Here is a 19,287-nt window from a genome sequence, read left to right as displayed (position 1 = left end):
ATAAAAGCTAAGTAAGAGGTGTTGAGTGATTCTGTTCATTGTAATTATATTTGAGTTATATTATTTGTATTTTATTGAGTTATGTTAGAAATAAAGAATTACATTAAGAAATTTACATCTTATATCTTTCTTCTGTTTGTTTATTCTGTTTACTCACTCATGGTTTTTTTTATATCGAGCTTGGTTAAACCAGACATTCATTCATTTAGCTCTGTGCCTCTCGTCTGAGGTGTTGAATGAATGAAGACACTAGCTGGGTCTAATTTTACATTTATGCATTTAGCAAATGCTTTTATCCAAAGTAACTTACATTTTCAACACTTGAAAGGTGAAAATGTAACACACACACACACACATTTTTTGTCAATCAGCCAAATTATTTATTATTATTTAAATGAAGTTAGTCACGATATGGGTAATTTAAATGTAATTGTGATCAGGGGTGTAACATGCCATTGCCATCCCCTGTCTGTTGTCAGCCCCAGAGGCGGTTCCTGGGGGTGCTGGTCCTGGTGCGGGTTGGTCCCATAGACTGTATATAAGAAATGGACGTAACATCCGTGACGTCACCCATTGGTTTGTGGACTGCTGCTCGGAAGCCAATAGTTTCGAATCTAGGCAACGCCATCTTGAAAATTTCAGGTGCATGCTGGGAAAAAAAGAACACGGATTCTACTCATATGGGCATGAGGCGGAGTCATGGACGGAAGTATGGGCGGGGCTAACGGCGGAGCGGGGAGGCTGCGATTGGTTGCGAGGGCTGGATCTCAAGGACATTGGTCAATCACAACGTAGCCACGTAGCCTGCTTTATCGTCAAATATAAAATTGGGGAGGCAAAAATTTCACAAATGAACACCAGACTGCATTGAAGAAGGCTTTAAACTAGCGATTGAGACCATAAACACATTATCAAAACGTTTACTGAGTTTAGAAATCAAGTGAGAAGTTGGTGAATTCTCCATTGACTTGTATAGAGCCGGAAGTCTTTGAACACAAAACGGTCGCCCCCTGGTGGCCTTTTGATAGAATGCAGCTCTAAGTTACTTCCGCATTGGCTTCTTTTCAGAGGATAGGTACTCCCCGCCTGGTTGGTCCCTTGCTGCTCTCCCAACATCGACATCAGCATCTGGCTCCAGGAGGTCCCCGTTGCTCACACAGATGTTGTGGAGAACAGTACAGCACACAATGACCTCCGGCACGTACTTCACCTCCACCTCCAGAGCCTTGAGGAAAATGGACCGCCATCTTGTTTTCAGGACCCCAAAAGACCTCTCGACCACACACCTCACCCTTGACAGGTAGCAGTTGTATCTCGCTTGGAGGTGGTTTCTAACAGGCTGTCTGAAGGGTGTCATGAGGCAGATGGGGCGTGACAGGCAGGGGTAGCCACCATCTCCAATGATGCAGTATCCTGCGGGGGGGTATGACTGCTCATAGTAGATGGGGCTATTTTGTAGGACTCGGGCGTCGTGGACTGACCCACAATATCCCACAAACACGTCCAGAAATCTTCCACCGTCATCACAGATGGCCTGCAGCTGGACGGAGTGAAATAGCTTCCTGTTAAAGTAACAGGCAGCTTCCTCTGCAGGGGGCTTCACGCGGATGTGGCATCCGGGTCATTCTCTAATTAAGGGTACATTTCATGTCAGCAAAAAAGCACAAGAGCACTGTCCTTCCTCAGTGCAACATTAAGTCTCTCAATATAGTATATTAATTCAGTGTTACATATCTGTTATCTGCAGAGCTTAAACATGAACTGTTTTTATATTTTTTAACTAAAAAACATGTTTTTACTTCAGAGTTGGTCAACTATGTTACGGACAAACAGGGTGTTATAAAAACCATTAAATTCTGTCTTGCACATGAAATTAAATGCAATTTAGAAGGCTCTTGAGTCTATTTCTGCATTTATAACTGTCCTTATGGGTGATGGTATTTTTCATCATAAATCTCTATTTAAGTTATTTTTGATCATTAAAAAAATATGTTATAGTAAACTCCAACCTATGCAAATAAGTAGAATGTTTTAAAATATCAAAAACATCAATATTGGCTATTTTAACTTTAAAACGCCATGTGTAACCTAGGTGACAATTGAAGTCACACGGTTGACAGTAGTAACCCAGTTGACTGGACATATTCTTAACCATGGACAGCATTTTATTTGTGAGACAGATTTCAATTAGCAAAGTTGCTTTTGGTGAAAACCTCTTATTTTAAATGTAAAATTATTAAACACTACACATAATTCCACAGAGAATACATTGAAATGTACACTAACAAATCGTTCAATTCACAAAGACCTGTGACATAAAATCATCCTTTATTCTGAAATGATCAAACACTACACGCGTAAACTCATGGGAAATTGAATATAGAGTGATCAGAAAACCTTTAAAAGGAAGCTTTAACATGTATCCACATGCATACAATCAATATTCAATAAAACAAGCTATTTTTTATGGAATGACCAGAAGTTATGGAGTGATTTGAACTTCTCAATTATGCATTCAGAACGCAGTGACAAAAATACATACATATCATTTCATGGAGAACCTCCAAGTTAACACAAATTAGTCAATATTTGACAGAATAGGAATTTCTCATAGTAGTAATTATATAATCTCAAAGTTTTTATTCTTTCAAAATGCACTGATGAAATGCAACACATACTCTTAGTAATTCATTTATCAGATCAATTCAATTAATTGAACAATTCTACTTTAAAAACATATTCATATTCGGCTGATGTAACAGAGCCTTTAAAAAACAACGCTATTCAAACTTATTTTTTGCATTCAGTATGCAACGGTGAAACACAGCACATAAAACATATGATTTCAGGGAGAATGCCTCTAAATGAACACCAAGTTAGATCTTTGACAAATTTGACCAGATATCTTGATCAATTTCAACATGGCGGGAATTTACTGGCTTTGGAGGAGGAATAATTTGCAAAACATCCTCAAACAAGTACCAGAGCACATCATCTCTGAGGGGCCAGAAAAAGCGGTTCGCGGCAGCTCCAACTCCAACTTTACTCATACACCTCACCTGCACATGAGTCTCTGTGACTTCCTGAATGGTGCCAGGGTAAATTGTCTCCTCATAGGTCACAACACACCACTGTCCAATCAATTGAGGACTCCACATAATTTCATTGTCCTTGTTTGAGTGCACTAGAGGCAGTGTAGGGGTTGATGGCTGAACCTCAAAACTGAAGGCATGTGTGTCTTCACACTGGCACTCAAACATTTGCCTGGTGGTACAAGGGCAACTTACATCTCTATAGAGAAGCTTCCCCAAGGACCCTGTGACCACTTGGTGTATTCTCATGGTTGAAGGCACTGCTGGCAGAGAACTTGGCATCTTCTTGATGAATTCATCCACAAGATTTTGAGAGATGTAGAACACTCGTACAGTACCACTATCAACCAAAGCACTGTATAAGTCCTCTGCTGATCCGATATGCCCCTGGCTCACAAGCCTGTCAGCCGTCCGTTTCAGGAGCCCTCCCACTCCATCGGGAGCACCTTTCCCGTGGCTCGCTTCAAAAAAATTCCATGTTCCCCTTTTGAAGCTCAATGTGTCATTGAGAAACCTCTTCTGTTTTTTCTTCTTCCCTCTCGTGATTGTTTGAGCTTTGCCTGCCGTCAAACGGCTGTTTTCGTCTCTCGTCAAAAATTCGTGAACATTTTCTTACAATCTGTAGCATAGGCTTCTGTACTTAATTTTCCCTTTCAGCTTCTGCTAGAGTCTTCTTTTTTCTGGACAGGTGTAGTGTTTTAGTTATTTCGTGCTGTAAACCATACTTTTTCAGGATTCTTCCTGTGACAAGCCCTGACATTATCCGCCTATGTGCCCTTCTCTTGTTGGTGAAAAAGACATCTTTCATGTTGGCCATGAGTGCATTGTGCACAAGCAGTGACCTGCGCACCTCAGAGGAAACAGATGCATGTTGAAGTTGCCTAGTCTTGGATCCTGGGGACTCTGACACATGCTCTTTTTAGTTTCTTGCAAAGTTTATCTGATTTGCTTTTTTGCTTTTCAAGCAAGTCTCTCAGTTTCTGTATTTCTCTATGTAATTTTGAGTTTCCTCTTTTGGCCTTTATTCTTCCAGTCTTCTTCTGTCTTCTGAAATAAACAACCAGTATATTGTATATTAATGTACAGACAAAACATGTGGGTAACTGGAAACATTAAATGCATAAACCTGTTTCTGCCCTGTTAAAGGCAGCAGATCCGGCTAGGCGTGCAAAGCGGGCACCCAAGCGAGGGAGTTCCTCCGCGGTGGGATGGCGGACCACGTCATACAGGAGAGCAGCGATCTTCGCACTCACCCTGTGCACTGCCCAGTGGATGGTTGCCCGGGGCATATCAAAAGCCCGGGCAACGACGTGGTAAGAAGTGGCGCTGGCCAGCCAGAAAAGAAATACCAAGGTGTCGATCTCCGGGCCCCAACCATGGTAGCATTCCCTCCCCAGCACAGCCATTAGGGCATTGAAGGACTCCCTGGTGAGACGGAAGTCGACCCGCAGGTCACTGTGGCCGTCGAAATATCGTGCCAGCAGTGGTACTGACACATTCAGCTGGCAGTACTGCCTGGGGTTGGGACGCCGCTGTGAAGTAACAAGAGAATTTTTATTTTAATAAAACATACGAAAGTTTGCTGCATCCCTGTGTTTTAGCCTGTTCTTTACTTTTTTATTAGATTGCTCTTACTATGATATACTGTAACTATGATGATTTTCTAACTATAATTGGTTATCTTTTGTCAAATACTTAATGTGTAAACATCAGACTGCAATAGATATGAAACAATACATTAATTTAGTGAATATATATATATATTTCTGCGTATCAAAAGCTATTTTACTGGTGTGAATTGCACTTTAATACTAATGGGTATGGGAGAGACGTGCACAGACACGAATACCGGAATGTATGCTGATGGTGCTTTTAATTATGAAGTGTGTAGCATGAGGTTTAGTTCTCACGGTACAGTGTTACACAAATGTGGGCAACAAAAGGCATTTAATTGCAATAAGTATGGTGATATGCAAAAAACGTATATGAACTTTATTTTGACTAGTGCATGTATTGATAAAACTTTGTACAAACGTCGTTGGACACACTGCCTGAAAAGGTAAGCCTAAAACCGGCGCGACGTTGGTCATACATAAATAAACAATTAAAATAACGTAGGTTACGTACCATCTCAGCTTCCGCCAATAGGAGGAGGATCCTACGATCACGTTGGATTCGGCGTAGCCTCCACTTGGGTAACAGGGGGTAAATAAAGCCAAGCAAAAGCAGGAGGAAATCCATTGTAATGTAAACAAAACCGTAGATATTTTGGCGGGTCGGAGAATCGCGATCAAATGTTAGCCCGTCACTTCCGCTAAGTGCAAAACGCCAGTGCCCCATTTGAGACAATACTTACCCACGACAGTGTGCACTACAGAGGTAAGTGCTCCATTTGAGACACAGCCCCTGTTTTGTCTGTTCCTCCTTTCATCTTTCCGTCTGTACTTCCTCCTTTCCTCCCTTCCTTCTGTCCTCCCTCCTTCTTTCCTTCCCTCCTTACTCCCTTCCTTCTTCCTCCCTTCCTTCCTCCTTTCCTCTGTCATTCTTTCCTTCCTTCCTTCCTCTTTTCCTTTCTCCATCCCTCCCTCCTTTCCTTCCTTCTTCCTCCCTTCCCTCCTTTCCTTCCTCTTTTCCTTTCTCCCTCCCTCCTTCTCTTTCTTTCCTCCCCCTACCTTCCTCCCTTCCTTCTTTCCTCTGTCCTTCTTTCCTTCCTTCCTCTTTCCTTTCTCCCTCTCTCCTTCCTTCTTTTCTTTCCTCCCTTCTTTCCTTCCTTCTTCCTCCCTTCCATCCTCCCTTCCTTGACTCGAGGAGAACAGGAGGGTTAATAACAACTCAAAAGGGGGGGTTATCAGTTTTTATAAATACCTGGCCTAAGTTTAAACTTATCTTTTATTTACATTATTTACATTAGATTGAAATTAGCATTCATAATTTATTTTACTGATGTTTTCACCGTTTTACTGTTTCTAGCAAAGTTATATTGACCATCCAAACTTTCTCCAGAGCAATAAAATAAAATAATAATTAATAATAATTTTGGTATGTATGACAGGCTATTTAGTAGTTTAAGTAGATATATCAGTCATTTAAATTGACAATTTAAACTATGATATAATACAAGCTTATAATATAAATAAAAATAAATAATAAGTCGCTGTCACACCAGTAATGTCAAGTTGAGTTTATGTGAGTTTTGTGACTTTCTGTTTCATTTTGGTATTAACTCTCGTTTCAGGTGCCTTGCCCGTCCTCATGTGTCACCAGTCTGATTGTCTTCCCTGATTCCTGATTGTTTCCACCTGTTCCCACGAACCCTCCATGTGTGCTTAGTCTGCGTCTCCCTTTGTCCTGTGCGAGTGTGTCTTGTCTGTCGTCCAGAGAACAAGCATCCTGTCCTAGTTAGTCATTGTTCATAGTCATAGTTGCTCATAGTATAGGTTATTTGCTGTACGTTAATTCCTCGAACGAGTGACTTTTGTTTGACTTTTTGCTATTTTGTTTATCAGAGCTCCTAAGTTTAGTTCACCTTTTTTCCATGCTTTTCCCTCGATTGAGGCACTTTTTGTTCATTACCTTTTTGTGAATAAAGCCTTGTCAGCTTCATCCTGAACTCTGCATCCGAGTCCTCTCTTTGAGTTCCTGCTTGATAGTCGCTTTGGGGCTGAAACCACAAAGTGACCTTTCCACAGTTGCTTTTCCCCAATGCAAACTGACTATTTATTACTCCAGTTTATTCAACCATTCAGCTGCTTAATGCAGAATAAGATTTACTTTTATTTTCCTGGGGCCTGGCACAGTCTTTTGTATGTTTTTTTTTTAATGTGAAAAAAGCCCTGGAACCCTGGAAGATGCCCAAAAAGTCTTCACAGTGTTTCCCGGCGACCGACGGGGGGGGGGGGGGGGGGGTTGGTTTCGGTAAACTGGCCGACGGGGGGTGGATCTCGCTGATGGAGACACACGCGGTGTGCACGGAGGGGAGGGGCTGTGTGTGAGCTATGTGAGAGAGACGCGTGAGAGACAGAGAGACGCAGGGAGAGCAAATGCAGCTTAACGAATACGATGCGTATGCGTTTTTAATTAGCGTTAAAAAAATAATTAATAACGAAACGCAATATGTGGCGGCCGGTGTTGAATCGAATTAGTCTATGTGTGGGAAACACTGCGTCAGCCAGGGAACTAAACTTTGATAACCAATATTTCAATTAAATAAAAGTAACTAATAGATTCAGCTTTATTTATCCCCGAGGGACAATTCAGTTTCTACGAGCCCAACCTTAAACAACAACATTCGCTCCCACACAACATCAGAGCAGGGGGCAAATGACCAGAGGGGAAATAAAATACAATACTACACAATACGATATTAAATACAGCTGAATAAGAAACAGCTGAATAAAGTGCTTGAGAATATTGCACAAGAATGTTGCTCTAAGTAGAGAGGGCTTTTTCTGTTTTGCTCCTTTTCTCTCTCAAACATCCAATACCATTTTAGTCATTGGCAAAAAAATCAGTTCATACATAATTTCTATCTCATATCAGACGAAACACAGTGTTACTTGAACATAAAAGGTTCCAAGTGTTACATAAACTGGTGAAGTGCCACTTTCAAAGTACTACAATGTAATGTGGTGCTGGAGCTACATTGTCCATGTTTATGCAATCTGTCTCTGACCACTGAGATCAAAGCTATAGGTTGGCATGCTGCAGCATAGTCATTGGCACACTGGCAAAAGCAGCAGCATGTCAAATCGCCTGTTAACTTTGGCCTGACCTGTCTTTGTTTGACTGACACAGCGCCCTCCTGCACTCATCTCCTACAGCGCTGTGATAACGATGTGAGAATCTTATCTCTCCCAAACAACTTCACAAAATGTTCAACAAAAGAAACCATCAGCTTGTGTGCCAAAGCTAACTTTTTTTTTTGCCCGGCTTTTCTTTTTTCTGTATCTGTTTCTGTCCCTTTGGTCAAAGACAGTCATTTTTTGGACCGGGGCCGATGCTGTTCCCGCTCTGAGTTTCCCTCAGAAGATGGACGGCATATTTTATGACCGAGAGGGGGGAAAGCAGGTGGTTCCCATATGCATCAACCTGCCCATGTCAAAACAGCTGTTGAAAGGAACCAGAATACAGGAAATGACACCTACCTAAAAATTCAGTCAAATTTGACTATCTCCTCTGCTTTTATTGTAACATTGTAACATTGTAATAAATGCATAATTAATTTTTTTTTAAATGTGTCTATCGCTGTTTATCATTCACAAAGCTAGCATTTGTCTCAGGAATATGATCTAGAGCCTTTCACAGCAAATTACCAAATGAGATATACATTGTTGTATATGTAGTATGTTGTAAAAACTATGATGTGCTGTAAAGAAGAGATTGCGAGCTTTCCAGTGAAATGTCATTTGATATACTGGTAAGGAAGGAAGGAAGGTACAGTCAATAGAGACAGGGTCAATTTGAGCCAGGAGGACGACATGAGGGTTAAATGACTCACTCCACATGGCTTTTCTTCTGAACTCCCTCTCATCTCCTTGCCTGATACTTTTTTAGCAACCTCAGGATACGTAACCCTTTGAGAGATCTTGACCTGCTGTACCTCCGCTGCCCTTTCACTGGCAAACCCACGATAAGCAGAGTTCTCCCCCACAGTTGCAACATTTCAGTTTAGCTCCTGATTCATGCTCTCCTACGTACACGTCTTCCACAGCTCTGCTTGCTTTTGCAAACTGATGCTACGCTGCCATATGTTTGGCATTTGAAGCGTCTCAGTGGTGGCGGGACATAGGGCCTAACTTCATAACTGATGTATCCTATAAATACTCTATCCGGCAGCTTTGTCTCATCAAGCTTTATCACAACAGACATCACATTTTTCCCAATTTCTAGTAGTTCTTAGAGGTTTTGCCTCAATAATTTTGGCTCCTATCAAATTCTCTGATAGCTGTCGGTAATCCCGAGATGCCCCCTTTATTTATATCTTCACTTTTATTTTCCCCCTTTTGATGGAAGATGGAAGGAATGAAGAAAGGGAGCAAGGGAGCAAGGACAGATGGAAGGAAGAGAAGAGAAGAGAAGACAGGAAGGAAGGAAAAGGCAGGAATGAGGAAAGGAAGGAAAAGGCAGGAATGAGGAAAGGAAAGACAGATGGAAGGAAAGAAGGAAGGAAAAGAAGACGGGGAGGAAGAAGGAAACTGTGCCGGATTGGACCTCTCGACGGGCCGGTTCTGGTCCACGGGCCGCATGTTTGACACCCCTGGTTTAGATCTAACAGAGGATGTAGAGGGTGAATAAAACTGATGTACGTGATGGCTGAATTAGTGATGAAATTGAGAAAGAAAAAAACCCTAATTGTCTTTCATATCCTATAGTTGTATTTGTCTGAGAAGATGTTCTTTTGTAATGTTGGTCAGTTTGTATGTATGTGATGTAAGCTGACTTATCCTGGAAAACTTTCAATAAATATAATTTGTTTAGACCACAGAATTCACAAGAATAACTAAACATTTCTGATTTTTTCTTTTCTTTAGGTGTGATTTACACAAATAACCACAAGGGGGCGCAATCAGTGTGCACATAGTCGGGTTAGGAGGAATCCCTGTGGGCCGGTTGCCAAGTGTGTGGGTTGTTTAGGCAACCCCATTGGATTGGAAACAGGATATGAGCAACCTTTTCTTTTTCTCACACTCATTAAAAAAAAAGTTTTATCAGGAAGTTCATCATCCAAACTCCTCAAACTCCAATACATTCAGAACTCCGCTGCCCGCCTGCTCACCCACACCCGCTCCCGAGAACACATCACCCCTGTCCTCCAAAAAACTGCACTGAATCACATAACTCTCCTGTTGTCCTCAGGTCAAGGAAGGGAGGGAGGGAGGGAGGAAGGAGGGAAGGGAGGCCTGTGACGTGCAGGCAAGTCACGGGCCGTCAGGCAATGAAGAGCAAAAATCAAAGCACATCATATAAACAACCACAAGGGGGCGCAATCAGTGTGCACATAGTCGGGTTAGGAGGAATCCCTGTGGGAAATCCCTGAGATCTACTGACTCAGGTCAGATAGTTGAGCCCAGAGTTCAAACTAAACATGGTGAAGCAGCTTTTACACAACTGGAACAAACTACCAGCAGAACTGAAATCAGCCCCAACAGTGAACACTTTTAAATCCAGGTTAAAAACATTTCTCTTCTCCTGTGCTTATTATGATTGAGCTCTTTTAAAGCACTTTACATTTTAATCTTTCATTTGCACTCTATGTCCTTTTAATGATTTTAAAGCTAATGTATTATTTTATGCTGCAATCTTATATTTAATGCTCAATTCTAGCATTTTATGTATGTCTTTCTATTTTTCTGTACTTTGTTTTTATTATGGGGGGGGGGTTAATTGTATGTTTTTAATGTTTCTGTTTTATGTAAAGCACATTGAGTTGCCATTGTGTATGAAATGCGCTATATAAATAAAACTGCCTTGCCTTGCCTTGCCTCTGTAAAGCGTCTTTGAGCGTTATAAATAAAATGTATTATTATTATTATTATTTATTCTTCAAGTACGACGGAGTATTAGGGCCACATTGAGGGGGGAAAAATCATCACAAACTTCGAGAATAAAGTTTTAGAGGAAGAGGAAGTTGGTTAAATGAGGGCCGTGGAGGACTTTGTGGAGTTGTACTTTAGGATAGGATTCACAAACAAGGAGATACTTAATCTTTTGGCACATCAGCATCATATCATCATAAGTATTAGGACTTTAAAAAGAAAATGCAAGAAAATGCATCTTTTCCAGATGAAGAACCAGACGGACTTGGAGGAAATCATTATGATTTTATCCTCATAAATCTACGACTTTATTCTCGAAGTTGATGATTTTTTTCCCCCCCTCAATGTGGCCCTAATACTCCGTCGTAATTCCAGTAGAGCCCCAGATTAAAATACTGACCTGGAAATGAAATATTGACACAGTTGAGCATCATATTACCTTGAAATTAACACACAACAAACAATCAACACACAACAGCAGGAGTGTTTTATAAAAAATATTTCAATTTAATATTTTTTTTTACAGTATTACAAATATTATGTCACACCCCCTACAATAGATACCCTAAAACGAGTAAAGTTAAGACAGTATTGCATGTTGCAAGTACAAAAAAACCCAAAAAAAACCCAATGTTTGAGTAAAGACCTCACAGTGTCATGCTTATTCTGTTGCAGTGCATGAAACGTCCACTAGGTGTCTCTGCAGGACAACAGGGGGAATAAATGTCCCTTTGTGAGACTCATTGGTCGCCATGTAGCAGCAGAGAGGTTTTCACTTTTTACCTGAATGTAAACTAGCTGGCAGTTAAAATGAATTAAACCAATAAAATCTCATTCAGTCATTCAGTCATTCATTCATTCATTGGAAACATATCACAATATGTAAAAAAAAAAAAAAAAAAAACTATTACAGTGCATTAATATTAGATAATCATTATCTTAATATAATTATGTTCACTATAATAAATAGAGATTACGGGATTCCAGCTGTATTAACTCTTCATCACATTTTATTAACCATTTAAAATCCTTCTTTAACTTAATTATCAGTAGTTATGCAACTGGTTTAAAAATAAACTAAAATTATAAATGATGAATACTGTAAACAACGTGTGGCAGAGCTGTGAGAGCAGGGCTTTTATTTTGAAAAATGTTTTGATATACAAAATAGCTGTTGACTTTATTTCACATAAATCCATAAATATCCAAATTATTAATGTTTAAAATATAAATGTGTAGAGATTAGTGATCCTGTGACTTTAGTGTCAAACCGTTTGAATACTCAACACAGCAGCGGCGGCGGCACCACACAGATAAATATTTTATAATGTTACAGGTTATACAGGTCAGCAAACACCTCCCTCCCTTTTGTTCCCTGATTGTGGTGACGTGTCTCAACAATAGAGTCACATGAAAGGCACAGTACACTCAGATATTCAGATTACAGCGTGTGACGAGGGAAGAAATCTGTTTCAGGATAGCAGCTATACCTTCTACTTCACCTCCTTAACTTTTTAATTACACATTTATATATTATATAGTTAAAACTCTTATACTGAAAAACAGCTGATGAGGGCAGAGACGGTGATAAAGTAACGCTAAAACAGGGATTACACTTGGGTTTCTCTTCCTTTTTATGACCTGGTATCATTATTATGATGTAATTTCTCTTAAAAATGGCAAGAAAACAGCATCAAGACATAAAATAGAGTTTAACTAGGGCTAAACAATTATCTGAAATCGCAATATTGTGATATTTGTTAACCAATTACATAATTTTCAGGGTGGAATTTGACCCATTGTAATATGTGATGTGTGTAAAAGCACCATATGCACATTTCTACTATAGGTGGATTTTTCCTAATGTGATCCTGAATATAAAAAAATGGGAAATTTTCATTTTTTGTGCAGCTGATGCAAATTCTTGTTTATGCAAATGTCCAAATTTGCCTTCTGTTTATTACAAAATCCATAAATCAGCCTTCAAACATGTTGTATTCTTCATATTCTATAAAAAGTTCTACTGGATCATGATTTAGTGATTTAAAGAGACATTGAGCTCGGTTTGCTCTCTGATAGCTTCATTAAAGGGTTAATCAAACCTTTATTAACCTTCCTGTCGTCCTCCCGGGTCAAATTGACCCCGTCTGTTTTTACTGTTCCTTCTTTCCTCCCTTCCTTCCTTCTATCTGTCCTTCCTCCATCCCTCCTCTCTCTCTTTCCTCCTTTCTTTCCTCCCCCTTCCTTCTTTCCGTCCTTCCTCTTCTTCATTCTTTCCTTTCCTTTCCTTTCTCCCTCCCTCCCTCCTACCTCCTTTCCTTCCTTCTTCCTTCTTTCCTTCCTTCTTCCTTCCTTCCTTCCTCCCTCCTTTCCTTCCTTCTTCCTCCCTCCCTTCCTTCCTTCCTTGACTCAAGGGAGAAGGGTTAAATGAAGTATGTCAAACTGCAGCGATGTCGGACTACTAGACCATTTCATGTTTTTCAATTAAAAAGAGAATAATAAAGTAAAAGTTATCATTCCCTCATGTCAAAATTGCGATATCAATCATAAATAACAAACATTTAGATGTGTTTTCAGAAACCGTTTCGCCCTAGTTTGGATTTGGATTTGACTTTCAAATGATGTATAGAGGTACATCAGCCTTCACAGAAGGTTGAGAAACGCTGGTGTTAAATGTCAAACTGTGAGCTTTGCCTTCGAGGAAAAGCTTGTAAATATCTTCTCATGTACAAAAACCATTTAAATCCTTACATTACATTAGACGATATTACAAATATATACAAATATGCACATTTGTTTCAGTGTTATTTCAATACAGTGTTAATATTACCCAACATCTACAGTTGCACTCTGCCTCAGTCATACTTAATCTTCCTGTCGTCCTCCCGGGTCAAACTCACCCCGTCTGTTTTGACTGTTACTTCTTTCCTCCCTTCCTTCCTTCCGTCTGTCCTTCCTCCTTCCGTCTGTCCTTCCTCCTTCCGTCTGTCCTTCCTTCCTTCCTTCCTTCCTTTAGTCTGTCCTTCGTCCCTCCCTACCGTCTTTCCTTCCTTCCTTTCCTTCCCCCCTTCCTTCTTTCCTTCGTTCCTTCCATCTGTCCTTCCTCCCTCCCTACCGTCTTTCCTTCCTTCCTTCCTTCCTTCCTCCTTTCCTTCCTTCCTTCCTTCCCTCCTTTCCTTCCTTCCTTCCTTCCTTCCTTCCTTCCTCCTCCCTTCCTTGCTTGACTCGAGGACAACAGGAGGGTTAAAAGAAATCTGAGTGATAATAATCAGCAGAATTTATTCAACCTTTTTACTAAGGACTCATATTTTAAAATGAGTATCAATATATTAAGTAAATCCTTCTTTGAGTCATAATATCCTCTTTTTTTCCGCCCCTTTTTTATTCTTTTTAAAGATCAGCAGTATTTCCCTGGCCTTTTATAATCTTTCCAGAGCCAGTATCGGTCAGTATGTTCAGGCAAGCAGACTATTAATTGGGAGTAAGTACAACGATTGTACCGCAAATAATTAGTTTGAAAATAATTCCACCTCGGAGGATCGGTGGGAGAGATGCCCAACTTTTTCATACATAACCCCAAATGCACATCTTCAATGTAAAGAGCTTTAACGTCTCTGGATGCTGCAACTAGCTTTTTAGGGAGATCTAAAGACAAGACGTAGCCCAGGCCTAAAGCATAGGTCGGGTAGGTTGGGTTAGGGTAAACGTTCCAGGGCAGGAACCACTTACTTGAAGAATCTCTCAGGACTTGAGCGTTGTGCGCCACGAGTCCAGTCATGTAGTTTTGTTTTGGAGCGTTGCGCAACATCCTGACGAGAAGCGGCACATTTACGAAGGTGTCAGAATCCACTTTCATGGCGTACGACGCACCGGAGCAGAAGGAGTCCAACCACTCCATCATCACCATGGTCTTGATGGTTAAGTTCTTGTAGCAGTCCACGAAGTTGCTCTGGATCAGGTCATGATGGTCTATGCTCTCCTGCAGGACCTGCCGTTGGACCCCGACCCCGACCCCGTCTCCGTTGTGCATCCCCAACAGGAAGAACAGCTTGACCGTTTTGCCTTCGATGTTGCTTTCGCCTCCCCAGGTGCTGCGGACGATTTGGCGATGCTCTACGTTGTGGGGCGCGACAGGAACCATCACAACCAGGAAAGGTTTCTGCTCCTCACATTTCTTTGGCTCATTTATAATGTAGTGGTACTCGTACGGGTATTCCACGTAGTACGGCCCTGGAGATACGTAAGGCTTCACAGTTTCCTTCTGAGTCACCACTGAGTCTGTTTCATGAGTCACAACCGTGTTATTTATTTTCCTCGATATTTTCAAAGTGGTATTCTCAGGTTGTAAGTTTTCTCCAGTTGTAAATCCAGAGGTCGGTTTAGGTGTGGGGGTGCTGCGTCTGGGTCCACTCAAACCGGGAAGAGGGACATAATTAAGGCTCTGACTTTTAAATGAATTTAACCATTTGGTGGTAGTGTTATGTTTCATCAAGTCATTCGCCATTTCCTTTAAGTTTGTGTTATAAAAAAAGAAAACCACAGTCATGACCAGAATGACGAAAACACACTGCCATCTACAGCGTCTTCTGTTTTCTGGCGGTTTCACAGTCGTCTGGTTCGGATGAGGGAGAAGCTGCTCAGACAGGCTGTAAAGACAGACATTAACAGCATTAACAGCGTTTCTTGCTTTCAAAGTAACAGAAGTCATTAAAGATACTGCTTTTCACCGGCGCAGGTTGCAATCAGGTTGTAAACAGGCGGAATATTTTACAGCATGTTGCACACTATCATGTTTTAGTTCTTATCTTTTCTATTCATGCCCCCCACTACCTCCCATACACACACACACACACACACACACACACACACAGACACACACACACACACACACACACAGACACACACACACACACAGCTCTTGAGACATAATTAAACATAAACAGTGGCTTTCTTCCTCTTTTCTGCTTCCTTGTTCAACTGCTATGCCGTCAATTATTTTACTTTAAAAAAAAATAACAATAAAATAAAAAAAGCATACACACACCTTTGTCTTCTTTTACCAAAGCCGATGTCTTGCATGTTGACACTCTCCGGTCTATAGATGTGGGTTGTTGTCTGTTCCCATATGTAACGGAAAAAATGTTACAGGATGTTGCTCCACTGGAAGAAAATGAATGACAGGACTTCAGTTGCAGTTGAGAAGTGTGGCTTTCACCTCTCAGGTCCAACAAAGACTACTTAAAAAAATGATTTCAAACATAACTCCCAGCCACTTGTCTCTGAGTCATGCGGTGTCACCTCAGCTCCTGCTAAGATCAAATAACCATGGCACTTAGGTAGGTTTTTTTTTACCTGCACATGAGCCACACCTTGGGGGTTGCTCCTCCCCTGACTCTCCTGGTGTTTATTCTTCTCCGGACCAATGAAAAGCTAAAACCTCCTCCTGGGGCTTTTGTCAGCTGTGCAGGGTTTGCTTCTTTATCACAACTGCCAAATTTGCTTGTGCTTTTAAAAGGAAGGGTAAGTCGGGGGAGGATGTTGAGAAATGGATTACTAATTCATTGGAATTTGGCAGACGGTTAACATTTAGGTGTTCATGTTTACAGCTTTCATTTGTTTCAGGATTGATAACGTGCAATAAAAGTCATAAAAGAGACTTTTAAAAAGTGAAAAAAAGTGAAAATATTTAAGTATTAGCAGCAAAAAAAAAAAAAAGTATCAATAACATCTGAAGTTTACTGTGCAGAGTACCCTGTAACCTGTCACTTAGTTTTATATACTGTATATATATTTATATACTGTATAACAACACATTGTTTTATTAGCTCCTTAAAGGTTTTGCATGTTAGATTAGTACCTGTAAAAATAAAAGCTAGATGTAAATAAGACAGGTGGTGTGTGAGGTTGTATCCAGTAGAGTTGCACAATCACCTTTTTCAAAGTAACAATACTAACATACTGATGATAAGCAGATATAATGTTTTCATGCTACAATTGTTATCTAAGTACATCTGAGGCTGTTTTGTTTTCTGGTTTTCATTCATAAATAAAAACAAAATGTAAATAAGGAAGCATGAATATATTTTGCTATAATTTAAAGGCAATCTATCCAATGGTTGTTGAGACACTAAAACCCACAACTGGCACTAGAGGAAAAAGTCAAAGGGATGACCAGAGTCGGTCGGGATTTATCTTCTGGAGAACATGAATGTCTGGCAGACCGGCTGACTATACCACTCATAGAAACACATGACTAGAATGGCTAAAAGTAATAGAAAATAAAAAATACCTATTTGTTGTTGTAGGTCTGCTCAACCGAGGTCACTTTGTGTCATGATATCTGGTAAATGGATGGTAAATGGACTGTACTTATATAGCGCCTTTCTAGTCTGTGCGACCACTCAAAGCGCTTTACATTACAGGTCATTCACCCTTTCACACACATTCATACACTGATGGCAGGGGCTACCACGCAGGGTGCCAACCTGGGGGGAATTTAACCATTCATTCACATTCACACACCGTTGGCACAGCAACGGGAGCAATTTGGGGTTAAGTGTCTTGCCCAAGGACACATATGGACATGTGGACTGGAGGAGCCGGGAATTGAACCACCAATCTTCCAATTGGCGGACGACCGCTCTACCTCCTGCCCACAGCCTGGTCCAAAAAAAATCTATTTAATTTAAACATTTAGGTCAATCTTTAGCACTTGTATGAGGTATGTAATGCACAGACCATCAGATTGTTCTATGGTTGCTATAGATACAGGTTGTTCTATGGTTGCTATAGATACAGGTTGTTCTATGGTTGCTATAGATACAGGTTGTTCTATGGTTACTATAGATACAGGTCGTTCTACGGTTGCTATAGATACAGGTTGTTCTACGGTTGCTATAGAAACAGGTTGTGCTATGGTTGCTATAGAAACAGGTTGTGCTATGGTTGCTATAGATACAGGTTGTTCTATGGTTGCTATAGATACAGGTTGTTCTATGGTTGCTATAGATAAAGGTTGTTCTATGGTTGCTATAGATACAGGTTGTTCTATGGTTGCTATAGATACAGGTTGTTCTATGGTATGTTCTTTGGTATTCTACGTATTATTTTTACGCCTCATTTTAATGTTTTATTTTGTCAGCAAGAGAGAGACTTCCGCCAAAGACTCTACTACGCGACTGTGTTTCACTAATCAAACGTAGCCGTGCAGTCTCGTCATGTGACCATACTCAATCACAGTGGCGGGACGTGTTAGCTTTACAGTTTACAGTCGTAACAAACAAAAAGAGAAACAGATGAAAAATATCAGAATGAACAATCAACAATGCAGACACAGACGAGGAGGAACTGGCCTCATACTGAAAGCATGTTTATCATACAAAGAGTGTGAAACGGAACCGACATTATGCAGTGTTATGTCACACACACACACACGCACACGCACACAGACACACACACACGCAAAGGTTTGGAAATGTGTGTTACGTATTGATATTATTTACTACTTGAATTTACCTGGATTATTTTAATATAAGCTATTTTATAATTTATTATTTTATTGATTAGATGAACTCTAATTTGCCTGAAGATGATTATTTATTTTTGTCAGTCTGATTGAATGCTTGTGTTAACAAATACATCAGACGTTACTCAACAGTTACTCAGTACTTGAGTAGTTTTTTCACCAAGCACTTTTTTTTACTCTTACTCAAGTAATTATTTGGATAACTACTTTTTACTTTTACTTGATTCATATTATTCTGAAGTAACAGTACTTTTACTTGAGTACAATTTTTGGCTACTCTACCCACCTCTATTCTATGGTTGCTATAGATACAGGTTGTTCTATGGTTGCTATAGATACAGGTTGTTCTATGGTTGCTATAGATACAGGTCGTTCCACGGTTGCTATAGATACAGGTCGTTCTATGGTTGCAATAGATACAGGTCGTTCTATGGTTGCAATAGATACAGGTCGTTCTACGGTTGCTATAGATACAGGTTGTTCTACGGTTGCTATAGATACAGGTTGTTCTACGGTTGCTATAGATACAGGTTGTTCTACGGTTGCTATAGATACAGGTTGTGCTATGGTTGCTATAGATGCAGGTTGTTCTATGGTTGCTATAGATACAGGTTGTTCTATGGTTGCTATAGATGCAGGTTGTTCTATGGTTGCTATAGATACAGGTTGTACTATGGCAGAGGTGGGTAGTAACGAGTTACATTTACTTGAGTAAGTTTTTGAAAGAATGATACTTCTAGGAGTAGTTTTAAATCACGATACTTTTTACTTTTACTTGAGTAGATTTGTGAAGAAGACACTGTACTCTTACTCCACTACATTAGGCTACATTGAGCTTGTTACTTTTCTTTTTACCTCTTTACGTATTCTACGTGTCATTATTTTTGAACAATCAACAATGCAGACACAGACGAGGAGGAACTGGCCTCATACTGAAAGCATGTTTATCATACAAAGAGTGTGAAACGGAACCGACATTATGCAGTGTTATGTCACAAACACACACACACACAAACACACAAACACAAACACAAACACACACACACACACACACACACACACACACACACACACACACACACACACAGTTTATGAGCCCACAGAGCCTGGTGAAAAAGAAAAAAGAAAACATTTT

The 19,287-nt window shown here is 40.3% G+C and overlaps 1 protein-coding gene across 1 annotated transcript; it reads right to left on the bottom strand.

Moving 5' to 3' along the window:
* Positions 1–14,024: 14,024 nt before the first annotated feature.
* On the bottom strand, positions 14,025–15,131 carry LOC128364728 (beta-1,3-galactosyltransferase 1-like). Its single transcript, XM_053325362.1, has one exon. The coding sequence runs from the start codon at positions 15,129–15,131 to the stop codon at positions 14,025–14,027; it is 1,107 nt and encodes a 368-aa protein (XP_053181337.1).
* Positions 15,132–19,287: the final 4,156 nt, after the last annotated feature.

The sequence above is a fragment of the Scomber japonicus genome, chromosome 1, assembly GCF_027409825.1.
Source record: "Scomber japonicus isolate fScoJap1 chromosome 1, fScoJap1.pri, whole genome shotgun sequence".
NCBI classification, from domain to species: Eukaryota; Metazoa; Chordata; class Actinopteri; order Scombriformes; family Scombridae; genus Scomber; species Scomber japonicus.
The sequence above is the reverse complement of the archived record's forward strand: the minus strand, read 5'-3'. Positions and strand labels throughout refer to the sequence as shown.

Excerpts from the sequence above, each read along its gene's own strand:
- LOC128364728 (XM_053325362.1), bottom strand. The coding sequence starts at position 15,131 with ATGGCGAATGACTTGATGAAACATAACACTACCACCAAATGGTTAAAT.